The 17,770-nt window shown below is 45.6% G+C and overlaps 1 protein-coding gene across 3 annotated transcripts in view; it reads right to left on the bottom strand.

Moving 5' to 3' along the window:
- The window catches only part of CCDC148 (coiled-coil domain containing 148), a 186,214-nt gene that overhangs the window by 51,599 nt on the left and 116,845 nt on the right, over positions 1-17,770 (bottom strand). For all 3 annotated transcript variants that reach the window (XM_019522362.1, XM_019522363.1, XM_019522365.1), the window contains one exon: positions 4,102-4,220. In XM_019522362.1, the coding sequence (XP_019377907.1) occupies positions 4,102-4,220 (119 nt within the window). The remainder of the gene's footprint in view (positions 1-4,101; positions 4,221-17,770) is intronic.

Genomic DNA, 17,770 nt, shown 5'->3' with positions numbered 1-17,770 from the left:
AATGGGCACAAGTTGATGGAGAGGAGGTATAGATTGGACATCCGCAAGAACTACTTCACAGTTAGGGCGGCTAGGAGCTGGAACCAACTTCCAAGGGAAGTGGTGCTGGCCCCTACCCTGGGGGTCTTTAAGAAGAGGCTGGATGCCTACCTGGCTGGACTCATTTGAGTCCCGTTTCTCTTTTTGGGGTTTTTTTGTTGTTCTCCCGCCCTGGCGGGGGGTCGGGCTAGAAGATCTACTAGGTCCCTTCCAACCCTTAATCTATGAATCTATGAATCTATGAAAAACGTGGGAAGAGCAGTGGACATGATACACCTTGACTTTAGGAAGGCTTTTGACAGCCTCCCATAACATTTTCTCAAGCATGCTTAGGAAGTACAGGTTGGATGAATGGACTTTAGGTGGATAGAAAACTGGCTGGATCATCATACTCAGAGGATAGTAATCAATGGCTCAATGTCTAGTTGGCAACCGGTATCAAGTGGAGTGCCCCAGGGGTCAGTTCTGAGGCTAGTTTTGGTCAATATCTTCATCAATGGCCTGGAAGATGGGATGAAGTGCATCCTCAGCAAGTTTGCAGATAATACGAAAATGGTGGAGTAGTAGATATGTTAGAGGGTAGGGCTACGATTAAAACAGACCTTGACAAATTGGATTGAACCAAAAAAAAATCTCATGAAGTTCAATAAGGACAAGTGCGAAGTCCTGCACTTAGAATGGGATAATCCCATGCACCAATACAGGCTGGGGACTGACTGGCTAGACAGCCAGGGATCTGGGGGTTACAGTGGACAATAAGCTAAATATTAGCCAGCAGTGTACCCCTGTTGCAAAGAAGGCTAATGGCATACTGGGCTGCAGTAGTAGAAGCATTGCCAGCAGATCAAGAAAAGTGATTCTTCCTCTCTATTCAGCACTGGTGAGGCCACATCTAGAGTACTGTGTCCCGTTTTGGGCCCTACACTATGGCAAGGATGTGGACAAATTGGAGAGAGTTCATCTGAGGACAATGAAAATGGTGAGGGGGCTGGAGGATGTGACTTCTGAGGAAAGACTGAGGGAACTGGGCTTATTTAGACAAGAGAAGAGGAGACAGAGGGGACTTAATAGCAGCTTTCAACTACCTGAAGGATGGTTCAAAAGAGGATGGAGCTGGACTGTTCTCAGTGCTGGCAAGTGACAGAACAAGGATCAATGTTGTCAAGTTCCATCAAGGGCAGTTAGGTTAGATATCAGGACAACTTTCAGCACAAGGAGGATAGTAAAGCACTGGAACAGGTTACTCAGAGAAGTTGTGTAACCTTGCAGGTTTTACAAAAATCCTTGGAGGTTTCTAAGGCCTAAACAAAGCCTTGCCTGGGATAATGTATTTGGGGATGGTTCTCCTTTGAGCAGGGGGTTGGGCTAGATGACCTTCTCAGGTCCCTTCCATCCCTAATTTTCTTTGAGTCTATGATCTTCAGCCAGATCTCCACAGCAAAGTTCATATTTTGACTAAAGAAAGAAACAAAACAAAACAAAACAAAATCCCTTCTATCCTATTGTGACAGGGGCAGGCTTTCATGCCTGGTGCAAGCACTGGCCTGCCCCCTGTCTACAAGTCAGCCACCCACCTCACTCTCCTGCCACGCCTTGGTATAATAATATTGATGTGATAATTGGGCAGGAGGCTGCCCATTATACACTCTGATATTGTGCGGGCTACCCACGGCTCTGTTTCACCCCTACACCGCAGCCCAAGCCTCACAGATAGTGTCTCAGACAGCTAACTCAACCATCCCCTTTGCCTATTAGCTGTAGCCCCTTCCCTGGGACCTTCGGCTTTCCTTTAAGCCCTAGCCCCATCTCAGACCAGTCGGGTTCCCGAGCTTCTTTGGTCTATATGGGCATCCCTCGCAGTGGGCCCCTGGCTCTTTGGACCCCTATCTGGGTCCTGGCCCCAGCATTGACCAGTTGGGTCCCTCAGTTAGGTATAAGCCTTCTGCCTGCACTCAGGGATCAGGGTCCCCCATCCCTGGCTCAGGTGCTTCACAAATTGTGCCTGGCCCAATGGGGTTGCTCACTGTGGCAGGGTGCCTGCTACTTTAAGGGCCTGAGCTACTTTAAGGTGCCTGGTTGCAGCAGCCATTTTAAATCCCTGGCTGCCTTTATAACTGGATTTGTTCCCTGGCAGAGGAGGCAGCAACTTCACCTGGCTACAAGGCCACTGGTATCATCCTGGAGGTAAGGGAGGAGTTTTAGGGGATGGTTAGGAGGCTTCTGGTCCTGGGCATGACCTAAAACTGCACCCTGACAGCAGTGAGTGACCTGGTGAGGCTCTCAGTGGTGCAAGAGCCCCCAGGAAATGCCAGGCTAGTGACCACCCCAGTGAAAGGCGAGTAGGGGCACCTTAACCCCAGCCCTCACCTTTGGGTGGGTAGAGAGTAACATCTATAGCCAAGCACAATGACCTCCTGCTCCAGGGAGGGGAGTCAGAGTCCCTGTGGGACCCTGGAGCACCATTCATGGTGTGTGCAAGGAGAATAAGATCAAAGGAAGGAGTAGAGGCCAGGTAAGCTTCAGGAAGTGCCTGAGCTCGTTGGGGAGAGACCCTGCAGGGCCAGGCACGCTCCCCGAGCACCTGAGCTGGGAATGAGGGAACCCCACTCCATAAGCTCAGGCAGGAGGTAAAGACCCTGTTGAGGGACTTGAGTGGTCAATGCTGGGGCCACGACCTAAGGGTCAGAAGTGCCAGGGACCCACCACAAGGGACACCCATGATGAGCACAGAAGCTTGGGGTCCCAACTGGGCCTGAAATGGGGCCAGGGCTTACGGAAGCCGAAGTCCCCACGGTTGGGGGCCACAGCTAATAGGGCGAAGGTGAGGGTTCAGCTAACAGTCTGAGATGCCATCTGCAAGGTTTGGGCCATGGTGTAGGGGAGGTATGGAGCCGCAGACACCCCCCTAATATCAGGGTGCAACAGTTTGCAGCCTCTCACCTTAATTAACAACTTATTAATTACCACCAAGGCGTGGCAGGTGAGACAGGCAGGCAGCATGCCCAGAGGCAGGTGGGGAGCTAGCTGCAACTACTGAGGGATGTCCACCTCACCACACACACCCCAGCAGGCTCAGGTGCTTTAAGAAGCTTACCTGGCCTTCCCTGGATTAGATGGATCATATAACCCACCTGAAGGTGAGGGCTGGGGTTAAAGTGCCCCTACCCGCCTTTTACTGGGGTGGTAACTGGCCTGGCATTTTCCTGGGGTTCCTGCGCCACTGGGAGCCCCACCAGACCACCCCTTCCTGGCAGGGTGCAGTTTTAGGTCATGCCCAGGTCCAGAGCATCCTGCTCCTACCTGCAAAATGTTCCCATGCAGCAGCTCAACCATGCAATGTTTCTTGCCTACCTCCCAGCAGCAAACTGCTCTTATTTATATAGGCGGCCAGAATTCTAAAATGGCTGCCGAGATCAAACACCTGCTGAGTGCTTGATCTAGCGTTTAAAGGGGCAGGCACTACTGGTGCCCTGCCACACCTGTCCCATCAGAAACTAGAAGTGTCCCTTGCCATTCTAGCCCTAGCACAGTAGCCTGGGTCCTCCTTGCAAGCAGCTGTTCCCTTCATGCCTTACTTTCTCCTCTCTCTTATTTCCTCTTCTGGGAGCTTTTAAAGATCCTGGTGGATCATCCCTAATCACCCAAATACCCAACAGCTGGGTTTTCCTAACAGGGTTGACTATTCCTCTTTAAAGAAACAGATCACCCTATTGCAGTCTCCTCTTATTTCATTCACAAAAAGCCAAATATGATGATAACTAGTTACAAGTGGAGGAAGGGAAAGCTCCATCTATACCACAATATATAATACCAGATTTGGTTATATTGTTTTGTACCCCATCCAAGTTGCAGTTTAAGCAGACCTAAAGCTCTGACATTTTTGTTTTATACCTACACAAGACTGCTCCAGAAAACAGCTGTGTTACAACCTGGATATGATGGGTAGGAATCACTACAGAACAGGAAGGAAAAAATTACTAATTTTTAATGTATCCTAATTTAGTGAGATTAAACAAAGCAGACTAAGAAAAGTTAATACTGGTACTGTATTCATGTTTTTACCTTTCTCTGTCTTTAAATGCTTGTTCAGCCATTAATTTCTTTAGTTCTGCCAGGCATAGAAGATCCTTCTCTTCTAGTTCTTGCCATTTTTGTTGTTTCTCAGCCCAATACTTTCTCACCTAAAGTTTGAATGAATGCAGTATACAAATTAAAATAGCAGTTACTTATAAACTAAAAAGAGAATTATCAATGCGAAAAGATTGAAGAGTTAAAAAAAATATGACATGTTGTTCTTTTGTATGTTTATTTTAGTATAGCATATTGCTTATGTTGATAGGAAACAAGAACAAGTCACATTCTAATGATTCAAGGTGCAAAAATTGGTTTTGAGAAGCAACAGCGTGTGAACCACAAAAATTGAATGAAACAATTATTGACTAGAATGTATTATACTGTCCTTTCTCTTTCCATTCTACCCAACAACAGCAAGTACAGAGAACAAGAAAGCAAAACAATTGTCAATCATGACACTTCATTCCAGTTAGAAACAACAGTAACTCCAAATGTCAAGAGTAGAAATGCCAGACACAGGATAGAATAGGATAGGACAGGACAGGATAGCATAGGAGGAGAGAAGTGGGAATGATGACACACACAATTGAATGTGAATTATTTTCCTTTCTTATTTTCCTCTTCTCTTGTCTCACTCAGTAACAGTGATTACAAAAAATAGGTGTTACAGGAATAACCAAATGAGCTGCGTGGGTTTATTTCAGATGCTGGGAATGCCAGAGCTGCCCTGACTGACATTGCTTTTGGTGTGACAGGAAATGCCAAATGAAGGTGAGAGTTATGAATAGGTAAAAGTTTTACAAATTCAGTGACCCTGAAAATTGTCATGCTGCTTACTGAATGGCAGTTAATAACTTTCAACAGATACTTTTGTCCCGATCAAATGCTAAGAGGAAAATGTCTTTAATTCACAGTAGTCCTTATGGCCTACAGTCCCTAGTGTTGAAGCAAAGTTTTGAATGTAAGTGCTGCCAATGCTGGAACTTAGTTTGGCTGCGAGTGGAAAATTCCATACAGGATCAGAGCTGCCCTTTCTATAACCTTTACAGCTGTCAATCAGCCATGACCCAGTTTCCATCTTGCACATGCTCAGTAGGTGAAAAGTCTCTAGCTGGACACAGACTCAGAAGAGACTTCTCTGATGTCAGGGGACTAGAACTTTCTGGCCTAGGAGCAAGCTAATTGGCTACAGTTTCCCTATAAAAGTTCATGAGCCCCCACCTGAGTGTGGGTGTGTGGTGGTGAGTTAGGTGGAGATAGTTTTGGAGTAGTGGGTGCTGAAGAGTTGGTCCTACGGGACAATTATTTAGTGAGTTTAGAGGAGATTACCGTATTGAGGGAGAGAGAAAGCTTCCTAATTTCTATAGAAGGCTTCTCCTCTATTGTTGATTCTATTAACTTCATGTTAATCTTTGGTGGTTGCTGAGACAACGGTCAGGACTCATCTCTACGATCAGCCCGACTCTCCAGACTTCTCATTTACAGCATTCTTGAATTGGCGTCACGAAGGACATTGGACAGTTCACCTGTTACAGTTTGTTTGTCTGTGTTCCAATATATGAGCTGTTGACCAGCCCTAGGACTAACCAACAGGCAGCCGCACCTATCCCAGTGGGGTAGAATGCAAGGGCTTGTTGGGGAACCCTGTGGGCCAACAGACCCCTTTGTGTTGAAATTGTTAAAAGACTGTAACTGAAGAATCATCACCTACGCCTACAAAGCGTAAGTTAAATAAAACCCTTATTAAGTTGGAACCAAGAACGATTCGCGAGTCTCAGTTCTCCTTGCCAGAAAACCCGGCCTGTTTTCGTGTTCAATTGCCACCCCGGCCCACCATGACACTGGGGCTTCGTTCATCCCCCAGGGACACCTAGTTGTATTATCCCTCTAGACAACTAAACTGAATAGCTTTTATAAAACTTTGAATGAGAGGAAAGTAAAAATTCAGCAACTCTGTGACATCTAAGGAATGAAGTCTCTTTGTTACAATGAAGAAGGATCAAGATACCATATAAATAAAACAGCAGGTCAATAAAACAAAATTCCAAATTCTTCTCTTGAATTAACTCAAGAGAATCCAAGTCTTTTAAACTCAGAGCAGTTCTTTGAAGATAAGAAGAAGGAATCAGAAGCAAACTTAATCTTAACAGTCTGCAGCATGGGATGACCTCAATTAAATACACTATCTTAAGGTAAAATACCTTCTGAGATATATCTCCCAAAAATCTGAATGGGAACTCATGCTAAACGAAGGCACTCACAAGTTACTGACCAGTTCTTAGGTCTGTGAAAGATATGAATAAAGCTCTTCATCAGAGGGAAGAGAACAAAATGCTTTACCTTTGAAGGGACTACAGGTATTTGAAATGAGCCTGGAAAGAGTTGACCTACAGACACAGAACAACGTTTTTAAAAGTTATAGCATGGTCCCTTAATTCCTGCTACTTAAACAATAAAAAGGCTGCATTAGAAGTCTTCAATTTGAGGTAAGCAACTGAAGTAGGGATGGCTGCAGTCAGAGAAAGCAAAAAGATAGGCTATAGGATAGCAAAATAGCTGCTTAGGAGCTAGCTGCAAGACAATAGCACAGAGTCCCAGGCAAGTAGGAAGGCAGGGCACTGGCAGAAGTGACATTTTGTCATGCAGTTGGACCCTTCAAAGTGCTCTACGGCTGTGCCCTGACAGAAGTACCTACCTGCAGAGTGCTTTAAAAGTGTCTGATTGCATGACAAATGAACCTTCATTACATAAGGGTTCAGATGAAGGCGCTCCAAAGCGGAATGCTTTCAATTAACTTCTGTCAGTGCATGCTGGGACCAGGGTTGGGCTGATGCAGCCCCCAGCCCTGGTGTTGTCTTCAAGATGGGAGGCAGGAAGGGAGAGGAGGGAGTCTGGTCTGGGGTTTGCCCAGCTTGCACTTGGGGAGGGGCAGTGGATTGGAGCCCTCCCACCTCAGGAGAGCTCCAATCCACCCCACCCCACCCTCCAATGCAGGCTGGGCAAACCCCAGACCAAAATCCCTCCCCTTTCTTCCCCCCTCTCCCATCCTGAAGACAGCAGCAGAGCTGGGATAGGGGGGTAGGGCTAGGGGACAGAGGCTGCAGGCATGCAGCCAGCTCAAAACTGGAGCTCGATCCCCCAACCCCCCAGACCCAACAGAGAACATCTGTTGGGATGGGGAGGGGGGAAATCACTGTAAGTCATTGCACTTCCTGTACAGCATTATGAGTTACAGCAGGGTACTGCATGTCTGTCAGCATCCACAAAGTGCAACAAATCAGGGCAGGCTGCTTATTAAGCTGAGGGCACACACCTGCAACTGGTCAAGGGATCACCAGACTGGAAGAGGTAGAGCCTTGGCAGATAAAAGCTCAGGTCCTGACCCAGGCTCTCCATGTGGAAAAAAAAAATCTGGCACAGAGCTAAAAGACAGTTGGAACTGTGAGTGGGCCCAGGAGGGCCAGGGCTGGGAGAAGCCAGCTAAACAAGGTAGGAGCTGAGGAAAGTCTGGAGAGAAGCATCTGGCTCAACTGATGATGTTTAGGGTTTTGATTACTGTAGGCTTTTAGACTAGAGGACTGGATTGTGGCTGTAGGTGTGGACAGGAGACCATGCATCAGGGTGCTTATGGTGCTCTGTGCCCTGCAAGAAGCAGGGTTGCAACTTGGCTAAGGCTGAGAGAGCTGAAGCCTTAATAAAGATGGGCTAAAGCTGAAATAGTTGAAGCCAAGACAGAGGAGTTGAAGCCCTAGAGAGGCTGAAGCCATGACAGGGCCAGAACCCATGGAAGAGGCTGAGGCTTAGAGGGCCAAAGGTGACAGCCAGAGGAAGGGGGCCAAAGTTGTAAAGGGCAAAACCTGAACAAAAGGGATAAGGGACTAGATTTACTAACTGATGGTGACTGACATTTATGAAGCATGGATGTGGCTATGGGAGGCCACAATTAATGCTCTTAAGGCAATTTAGTGGCTTAAGGCACAGAAAGAGCCACGGGTGGTGCCTGAAGGACAGGGTAAGGGCCAGAAGGGCACAGAATAGTTAGATAGCAGATTAAGGGTCCAGAGAGCACCCAGTAGGACCATGAGTTTGGTTAGGCCAATTAAAGGCAAGTTGGTGGTAGCCTCCCAATTCATATAGATCAAGGTGTGGTAGGAGAAATAGTGGAGGAGTACACTGAGGATCTGGAGTGGGGCAGGTTTTATGTGGTCACCAGGGAGTGCCACAGCCAACCTCAGAGGCCAGACCTGCTATAAGGTACCTAAATTGCATCTAAGACCTATTAAGGGTCAATAGAAGTTAAGTTATATCTGTAATGTAGTCACTACAGTACACTGCTGTCAAAAGAGTTTTACCCATGCTGCCTCAGCAACTAATAGTGGTCTCATTATAAAAAAACAGAGCTCCATACAAGCTAAATGCCTAAAGTGTTCAGCCTGCTTTTTCAGGTGTGTTTTGCTCCTATGGCTACAATGCTAGCAGTATTCATGCTAGTTAGCGTAAGGTTACCTTGGGCATTTCTACACTACTCTGCAATCACAACACTGAATCCAAGGCAGACTCTCTAGGCTACTAGTCATGTAGGCCCCTTTGAACCTTTACCTTTCAGCTGCAACCACTAAAAGTCTTGGCCATCATCCTCTCAGAAGAAACAATTTACTTGGCACTCAATCAAGTTGGAAGGGGCAGTTGATTCTAAGTTCCTTTCCTAGACAACATAGCAGCAAACCCTAAAAAAATGAGTGCATGCAGTGGCATAAGAAATAGAGTTGGTGCCTAGGGCAAACCTTGCAGTGGGGAGGGAGGGGTTGGTGCTTAGTTCTGACAGTGGGAGCAGAGGAGCATGTAAATTATGAAAACAGGGGGATGGGTGCAGGTTGTAAATTATGAGAGCAGGGGAAGGGGTTCAAGTCCTCAGAATTAAGGAGGGAGATGCATGGTTCTGAGAGTTAGGGGAGGGTGGGTGGGACTTGCAGCAGGTTTAACCATGCCAGGACCTCCTGAACAGTTCCTTGTCTGAGCTGCTGCCTCCATGTGCTCTGCCCATCCCAACTGTTGTTCTTAAAGCAGCAGCTGGGGACTGTTTTGGAGCTCCCAGTACAGCTATGCTGTCCACTGGGTATGTATTCCACTGGGGTGGGGAGCAATTATGGCACCCTCCTAACCTGGTATCCAGGGTAGGTGCTTCTTTTTGCCCACTTCTACATATGCTACAGAGTATATTTGTGCACATGCACTTCCCTTACAAACCATATACTATTGTGCAATGATAACATAGCAACTCTTTCCTGATGGTGGAATTATCTGGCAGGTCATAGTAACTGTCTTCAAGCAATTATTTGATCTGCAAACAACCACAGCACAGCTGATGAGTTTACTGAGCATCCTTCATTCAAGCTAAGTGAAAGAAACAATTAAATGTTTCCTTATGTAGTGGGAAAGGCAAGGATTTCTTAGGGTGATATCTTTTATTAGACCACCTATATAGCTGGGTTAAAGTTAGACAAGATTTCAAATGTAAGACATTTTTCATCATGCCTCTGATCTCTTTACATAGTGTTTAACTGGAAACAATAAGAAGTCACAAACTAAGGCACTAAGCTATATGACTGAGCAAATTTAAGTATGTGGAACTGATTGTAAATGCAGGATATTGACCAGTTGCAGCAGCCTGGTGTGTCTATGTCTATGATCATCAAAAAGCAAGAAGCATGACTCTGGGAGGAAGCCAAAAGACAGAATTATTTTTAGGCACAGTACTTGTTGGAAAGGCAGAGTTGAATTTTTGAGCAAAGAAACTACATGTTATTGCTTGTTCCTTTGGGCTAGAGACAGATATTCAAAAAACTGGGGCCTGAGTTGATTCAATCTTTGCAGGTCAGTCTAACCTGCTTAAGTTGAACTGATTTGCAGCTGCATAGGCATTCCCTCTGATGGAGGAAATGCCGGCACATGCCTGCAGTTGCTCAGGTGAGGAGCCAGTTCATGCTCCCTGACACCATGATAGGGGCTGCTGCCCCCATCATGGTCGCTGCCCCCTCACTGCTCCAGCAGCCAGGTGGGGGCAGGGCCAGAGGCTGGCCAGCAGAGCCTGTTGGGCAGGGGACAGAGAGCAGGGTTATTCCCCACCTCTGCCCCCAGGGTTCTGCAGCATGGTCTGCCCCCCCCAACCACCACAACTACCATTTGCTCTGTGCCCAGGGTGGAGTAAGGGTGTCCCCTCCCTACAGTGTCTGGCAGAGGGGGCTTATTCAACCATTTGCCCCGGGCACAGAGTGAGTGGTGGCAGCAATGGTTCAGGTGGAGAGGCCCCACTGTGGTCACACAGGAGAATAACTCCTGCCCCCCTGCCTAAGGGGTTCTGCTGGCTTGCCTTTGGTCCCACCCCTGCCTGGCCACTGAAGTGGCAAGGCAGGAGTGAGCAGGATGAGGGGAGTAGCCTCTGTCATGGTGTCAGGGAGTGCAAGCCTCTTTCCAGCAGAGGGGAGCCCCGGTGCTGTTACACTCAGTCCGGCACAGCTCTGCCCACTCTGCAGCACAGTCCCCCACCGGGAAAAGGCTCATACTCCCTGACACCATAACAGGGGCTGCTGCTCCCATCAAGGGCCCTGCCCCCTTGCCGATGCAATAGTGGGGATGGGGTGCAGTCAGAAACCAGGAAGCAGAGCCCCTTAGGTGGGGGGCAGGAAGGGTGGTTATTTCCCCTCCCTCTGGCATCTGGCAGAGGGGGCAGTAGGGAGCTTATTCCACCATTTGCCCCAAATAGGGAGTGAGCAGCAGGGGTCAGTGTGGGCAGACCCAGCCGTGGTCCCCCAGAGGTAGTAGGGGTAGAGGGGAGAACAACCCCCTCCCTGTCCCCTCTGCCTCGGGGGCCATGCTGGCCAGTGTTTGGCTGCACCCGGCCCTGCCGCTGCAGCAGCAAGGCAGCGCCTGCAGACCCAGCTCAGGTCCCTGCCCGTGGGAAAGGGAGGGGGGAATTAAACCCCTCCCTGGACAGTTCAGTCAAGTCTACTGCCCAGGCTGACCATGCCCCTGTCACTGGAGCAGCCAGCACAGAGAAGTGCAGATCTGTGCTGGTGGGACAGGGGAGGGAAGGGGAGAATAAACTTCTTCCCTGCTCCCCTCTGGGCCAGTGTCTGGCCAGACCCATGCCCCTGCCTGTCGCTGCTCAGTCTGGGCAGCAGAGGGGCAGCTACAGCACAGCAGCCAGCCCAGGGAGCATGCTGGAATGCTGCGGGACTCTGATTTAACTTAAACCAAGAAGGGGATTGTGACAGAACTGCATAAACTGTTTTGAACTCAATCAGTTATGTGTGATACTACATTCGGGGCGATGCACAGGGGATGCACGTGGGTGCACGTGCACCCCCTGTGCATGGAAGTGCACCCCCTGCAAAAAAGCACCGCTGATACTGTCAGCAGCACCTGTGGGCGGTCACTGCACACCACCCCACTGCCAATGGCATCTGCAGGCAGTCCATGATTGCCCCTGGCCACCGCCAGGAGTGGCACCTGCAGGTGGTTGCCAACCTGAGTTCAGTGCTCACCACCCCCACCCCCACTGCCGACAGTGCTGGCTGCATCTGCGGGAGATCCCCACTCATCGCCAACAGGCTCCTGCCGCTGCACTCCCGCCACCACCAGCACAGCCGTACCTCCCCCCAACCACCAGGGGATCGCACTGTTCATGATTACATTCAACCAGGCTTATCTCAAACTGGTATCAGCCATTTTCAAACTGGTTTATGTGCAGTGACTGTCTGTTCTATGACAGGTTTAAACCAGTTTCTGAACACTTAAACCAGTGTACATATAATGTCTGTCCCTAGCTTTGAGCACATATTTTGTATATACTTGTTGTAAATTAACAATCTTGTAGCAAAGAAATATCTGAATCCTGTAATAAATTTCTTGTAATGGAAGCAATCCTAATAATCAGCTAATTTCTGGGACCCAAAAGGCAACAAGAAAAACTAAGGCCAAGGTAGCAGGATGGGGACATAGATTGTTCAACCTCTTGATGTCTAGGTCAGAAAAGCACTGGGTCTCTGAAATAAGAGAGACCTACAACAAGTCAGTAACATTACTAGGGATGGGTGAGGGGGGCATCTGTGCCAGGTGCTAAATTAGGAGGGGCATCAGAATGGGTCCCCACCCCTGTAGAGTCTGTGTCCTGGCAGCATGCCCATGCTGGGGCACACAGCAGCGGCGGCAGCGGCAGCTCAGCCAGGGACTGTTTAGAAGTTCCTGGCATGAGTAGTACTGCTTTCTCATGCCACTTCCTGATCCCACACATGGTTTGCCTGAGTGCCAACTCTGCTTGCTGTGCTACTGGTTAGGTATTCAGGGACTACAGTGAGATGGTGGCAAAAGAACCTGTACAGAATAGAACAGTTCCTGAGAGTCACTGAAACTCATAAACTGTGCCTTCAATGCAAAAAAAGGTCCATTTTAAAGGGCAAGATAACTTACATCCAATAGTTACCCTTCTGTAAAGCACTAAAGGAGGAATTATATGTAACTTTCACCACAAGACTGCTAGGTAAGGTCAACAGTATCCCATTACCTATAGTTGACATTTTCTAGTTTCCCCTCATGATATAATTACAGAGTCTTGTCTCCACTAGAATTTTACATTGGGACAGGCAACACATAAGTTATCCCACCTTGAATATACATCTTTTTGACAGTAAAACAAGCCATAAACCTTACAGAGCCTCTTTCTGTGGAGGAATCAAAAGACTGGCTGCCAAACTGACTAAGCAAACAAAAGGGACATGAAATCCTGTACAGAAATTAAATCTAGCCTTATGAATAGAACTTGGCCCTATGTAGGAGACGGATTGATTCAGGAGCAGAGATACAGGTTAGGTTTAGTGGGGAGGATGGGTATTTCCTGTTCATTTTCCAGAAATTTCTATCATGTTAAACTCATTTTGGCTGTGAGCTAAATGTAGAAACTGTGGGATTTCTCTTTGTTACCCTTCCTCTTGCTCTTATCCTCTTCCATATTTCTTAATCTCTCTACACATACCTTTTCCTTCTTTTATGTGAAGGAACTAGAAGAAAAAGAAAGAAAGAAACACTCCATACTTCCAGGTCAGGAGGCAAAGAAATTTGGAAGTAAATAGATTGGTGCTTTTGTACTTCAATAGCCTTGACTGACAGACCTTTTGCCTCCCTGATCTTAATAGGCTATTCTGTTCTCTGCAATTGCTGGCTTGAATAGAAGAACAAACTATAAAAGAGTGCTAATAAAAAATGCTTCTAGCAAAATACAGAAAAATATTATCTTTAGGGCTAACAATCTACTTGTTGAAAAAACAGTTTTTGTGATGTCATGGATCTGCAATTTTAAAAAGTGACTACTTCAGAAATCATGATGTTACTGTATTTATTATAATTCCAAGATGAAACACTTATGACAAAATTAGGGTTATAAATACATTCCTATAATTCAGAGAGAAAAAACACTAATAGAATATGGCAATCTAATATTACAAAGAAGAATATAAAATCATTGCTCAGGCATGCAAGGATGATATTAGGAAGGCCAAGCACAATTGTATTTGCAGCTAGCAAGGGATGTGAAGGGGAACAAAAAGAGTTTCTACAAGCATGTCAATAAGCAAGAGGAGGATCAGGGAAAGTGTGGGTCCCTTACTGAATGGGGGAGGCAACCTTGTGACAGAGGGTGCAAAAAAGGCTGAAGTACTCAATGCCTTTTTGCCTCAGTCTTCACAGGGAGGAGGTGAGCTGCCAGCAATGGCAAAAGAACAGGTTAAAGACTGTTTAGAGAAGTTGGAAGTGTACAAGTCCATGGAGCTGGATGGGATGCACCTAAGGGTGCTGAGGGAGTTGGCAGATGGCTCTGCAATCTCACTGGCCATCATCTTTGAAAATTCATGGCAATCAGGAGAGGTCTTGAATGATTGGAAAAGGGGAAATATATTCTTTTTATTTTAAGAAAGGGAAGAAGGAGGATCCAGGGAACTACAGTACCATCAGCATCACTTCAGTCTCTGAAAAAAATTATGGAGCAGATCCTTAAGGAATCTATTTCTTAGCACTTGGAGGAAAAGAAGGTGATTAGGAACAATCAGCATGGATTCACCAGGGGCAAGTCATGCCTGACCTACCTGATTGCCTTCTATGATGACATGATTGGCTTTGTGGATGCAGGAAGATGGGTGGATGTGGTGTACCCTAATTTTTTAGCAAGGCTTTTGATACAGTTTCCCATAACATTCTTGCAGATGAGCTAAGGAAGTATGGGCTGGATGAATGGATAGAAAACTGTAATCAATGGCTCAATATCTAGTTAGCAGCTGGTATCAAGTGGAGTGCCCCAGAGGTTGGTCCTGGGGCTGGTTTTGTTCAATGTCTTCATCAATGACCTGGAAGATGGAAAAGAGTGCACCTTCAGCAAGTTTGCAGATCACACCAAGCTGGGGGAGTAGTAGATATGCTGGAGAGTAGAGCTAGGATTCAGAGTGATTTAGACAAGTTGGAGGATTGAGCCAAAAGGAATCTCATGAGGCTCAACAAGGACAACTACAAAGCCCTGCACTTAGGACAGAACAACCCCATGCACTGGTACAGGCTTGGGGCTGACTGGCTGGGCAGCAGCTCTCAAGAAAATGACCTGGGGATTACAGTGGACAATAAGCTGAATATGAGTCAGCAGTGTGTCCCTGTTGCCAAGCAGGCTAATGGCATACTGGGTTGCAATGGCAGGTATGTTGCCAGTAGGTCAAGCAAATCTTGAAGGGATTAGTTGCCTCTGTTCAGAATTGGTGAGGCCACATCTGGAGTACTGTGTTCACATTTGGGCCTCCCACTACAGAAAAGATGTGGACAAATTGGAGAAAATCCAGCAGAGGACAACAAAAATGGTGAGGGGGCTGGAGGATGTAACTTCTGAGGAAAGACTGAGGGAACTGGGCTTATTTAGACTAGAGAAGAAGAGACAGAGGGGACTTAATAGCAGCCCTCAACTACCTGAAGGATGGTCCAAAAGAGGGTGGAGCTGGACTGTTCTCAGTGGTGGCAGATGACAGAACAAGGAGCAATGGTCTGAAGTTGCAGCAAGGGAAGTTTAGGTTAGGGAAGTTTAGGTTAGATATTAGAAAATTCTCACTAGGAGGGTAGTAAAACACTGGAACAAGTTATCCAGAGAGGTAGGAGAAGCTCCATCCTTGGAGGTTTTCAAGACCTGGTTAGACAAAGCTTTGGCTGGGATGATCTAGTTGGGGATGGTCTTGCTTTGAGCAGGTGGTTGGACTAGATGGACTCCTGAGGTCCCTTCCAACCCTAACTTTTTATGATTCTAAAGCCTAAACATTAAGAAATCCAATGTGCAGATTCACTTTAAGTAAAATCATTTTAAAAGAAGAAAATGTAGATTTAAGATACCCCAAATCACATGTTAGATTTGTCATTCCATGTTAGAACTCTCTGTGTAAAGTTCATGTGTCTTATTTGGGGGCCTATTTCACAGATGTTCACAGGAGCTTCTATCTGCAAATCTTCTCATTGAATTAACTATGCATCAGAGAAGTGCTTCTTTTCTACCTAAGGCAGTGGGAGTTTTAAAATTAGATTTCAACGCAAGCAACAGGTAAAGTCAACATAGCTTAGCAATTCCATAGAAAGAGATTCAAAAGAGTTCTGATCCTGGATCTTTGCAAAAGGAGCTTCATAAAATATCCTCAAGAACTTGGGACAGATTAAAACTCAAAATGATCTTGATAAATTGAAGATGTGGACTGAAGTGAACAGGATAAAATTCAAGAAGGACAAGCGCAAACCAGTACAACTTGAATAACTGTGCAATTAATTAGGCAGCTGTTCTAAAGAAAAGAATCTGTGGGTTAGAGAGCAACACAAAATAAACATGAGTCAACAACGTTTTACCATTGTGTATATATATATATATTTAAAAGTAGATATCATCCTAGAATATATAAACAGAAATGTCCTGTGTTAGATGTGAAATCAGCCTTCTACTTTCCTCAGCTCTTATGCCCTCATTTAGTTTTATACATCATTCTTCAAGGAAAAAATCTAAGGAAGAGCAAGAAAAATTATCAAATGTCTAGAAAGCATGGCCTCAAGAGAAGAGTGAGAGAATTAGGTTGCTTAAGTTAAAGAAGAGAAAGAGGGAAGACATAACTGTAAGAGATTTAAGTGTGCTACTTCAACCTAAAGATTAGGGCCAAGTGCTGGGACACTTATCAAACCAAGGATTAATGGTGGGAAATGAACCAAACGTCAAGAGCGGATTCTGGGAAAATAGTCTCATACTCTCCAACATTAATGAAGGTATTTACTCAGAAAGGAATCAAGTGACCACCCCTTGCAACGAAATATCTATGAAATGGCCATGAAAGGTATATGGCCTTTTATTTAAATTTAGCTAATGAATCTAGAATTCATTAGTTACAGGTATTTGTAATTCAGGATGCCAGCCTCCTCCCACCCCCCCACCATTTCATCTCTGTAGACAAGCCCCTAGCTGCTGTGAGAGAATGGATTTTTCAAACAATGCTTGTACCTCAGCACTCCCAATTTCTAGCATTATAGGTTAAAATGTAATAACTAAGTATAACTTTATTTAGGACATTTTTACATGCAAAATATGAAGGCAAGGACACCTATACAACTCTAATTCTAGAATATTTTTATTAAATATTACCTGACAAATTTATGTTATAAAATAAAATTTCTCCCATCACATTAGTTGCTTTCCTTTATATAGTATTGCCCACAGGAGAAATCACTATTCCTCATAAAATCTAATTAGGAGCCACAAGTCATAATTAAATACAGTATTTGAATATGTTAAAAAAATCTGTGACTGACATGGCATATTAGGTATGCCTATATCATGTACTGTAACACTGTGTTGAGCAGGTCAAATATGATATCTGTTGATTTAATGTTTTACCCATTCTCTGTTATGTGGGAACACTCAACATATCCAACAGTGCTACAGTCTGTGTAAAGTGGGAACGTTTCTTATACACCCTACTGATTACAGATTTTTTTTGCTACCATATGGTATATTTCCCAGAAAAAATAGATTCACTCAGAAATGAAGGGAGCTCCCCTCTGGGATCAAGCAATGAGTGCAGAGGATTGCAACACACAATTTCAATGCCACTGAACAGTCATTTTGCCTGAATCACTTAAGGTGCAGGGAGTCTTGCATGACCCAGATTCTTATATGTAAGAGAGATATTGCCAAAGCTCATTTGAATGCCCCCACCAAACCAAGCCTCTCTTCCTTTCCTTGTGGTTTTACTATCAACTACCAATGGGTGACCAATCTAAAAACAAACCAGAAGTCAGAAAAAACTATAACAAAATAAACTATAACAAAATTATCAACAGATAAAAAACTTAAGTGGATTGCTATTAAAGATGTGATGCATGCTATTCACTACATCCCTGATTATTCCCATAAAGGTGGAGAAAATAAGAACTATATATCAAGAGCTCCAACAGAAACAATTTGGTAGTTAACCCCCATATCTCAATCAGGGTTGCATCACAATTAGAGGTACACTGATACATTGGTCTGGTATTGGATTGGTACCAATATGAAGAAAATTCTCTATATCGGATATCGGCCCAATAGGGCCAATAATTTGGCTGA

Source organism: Gavialis gangeticus, unplaced genomic scaffold (genome assembly GCF_001723915.1).
Source record: "Gavialis gangeticus isolate Ggan-Ray unplaced genomic scaffold, GavGan_comp1, whole genome shotgun sequence".
In the NCBI taxonomy this organism is placed as follows: Eukaryota; Metazoa; Chordata; order Crocodylia; family Gavialidae; genus Gavialis; species Gavialis gangeticus.
This window is presented reverse-complemented; position numbering and strand designations above follow the sequence as displayed.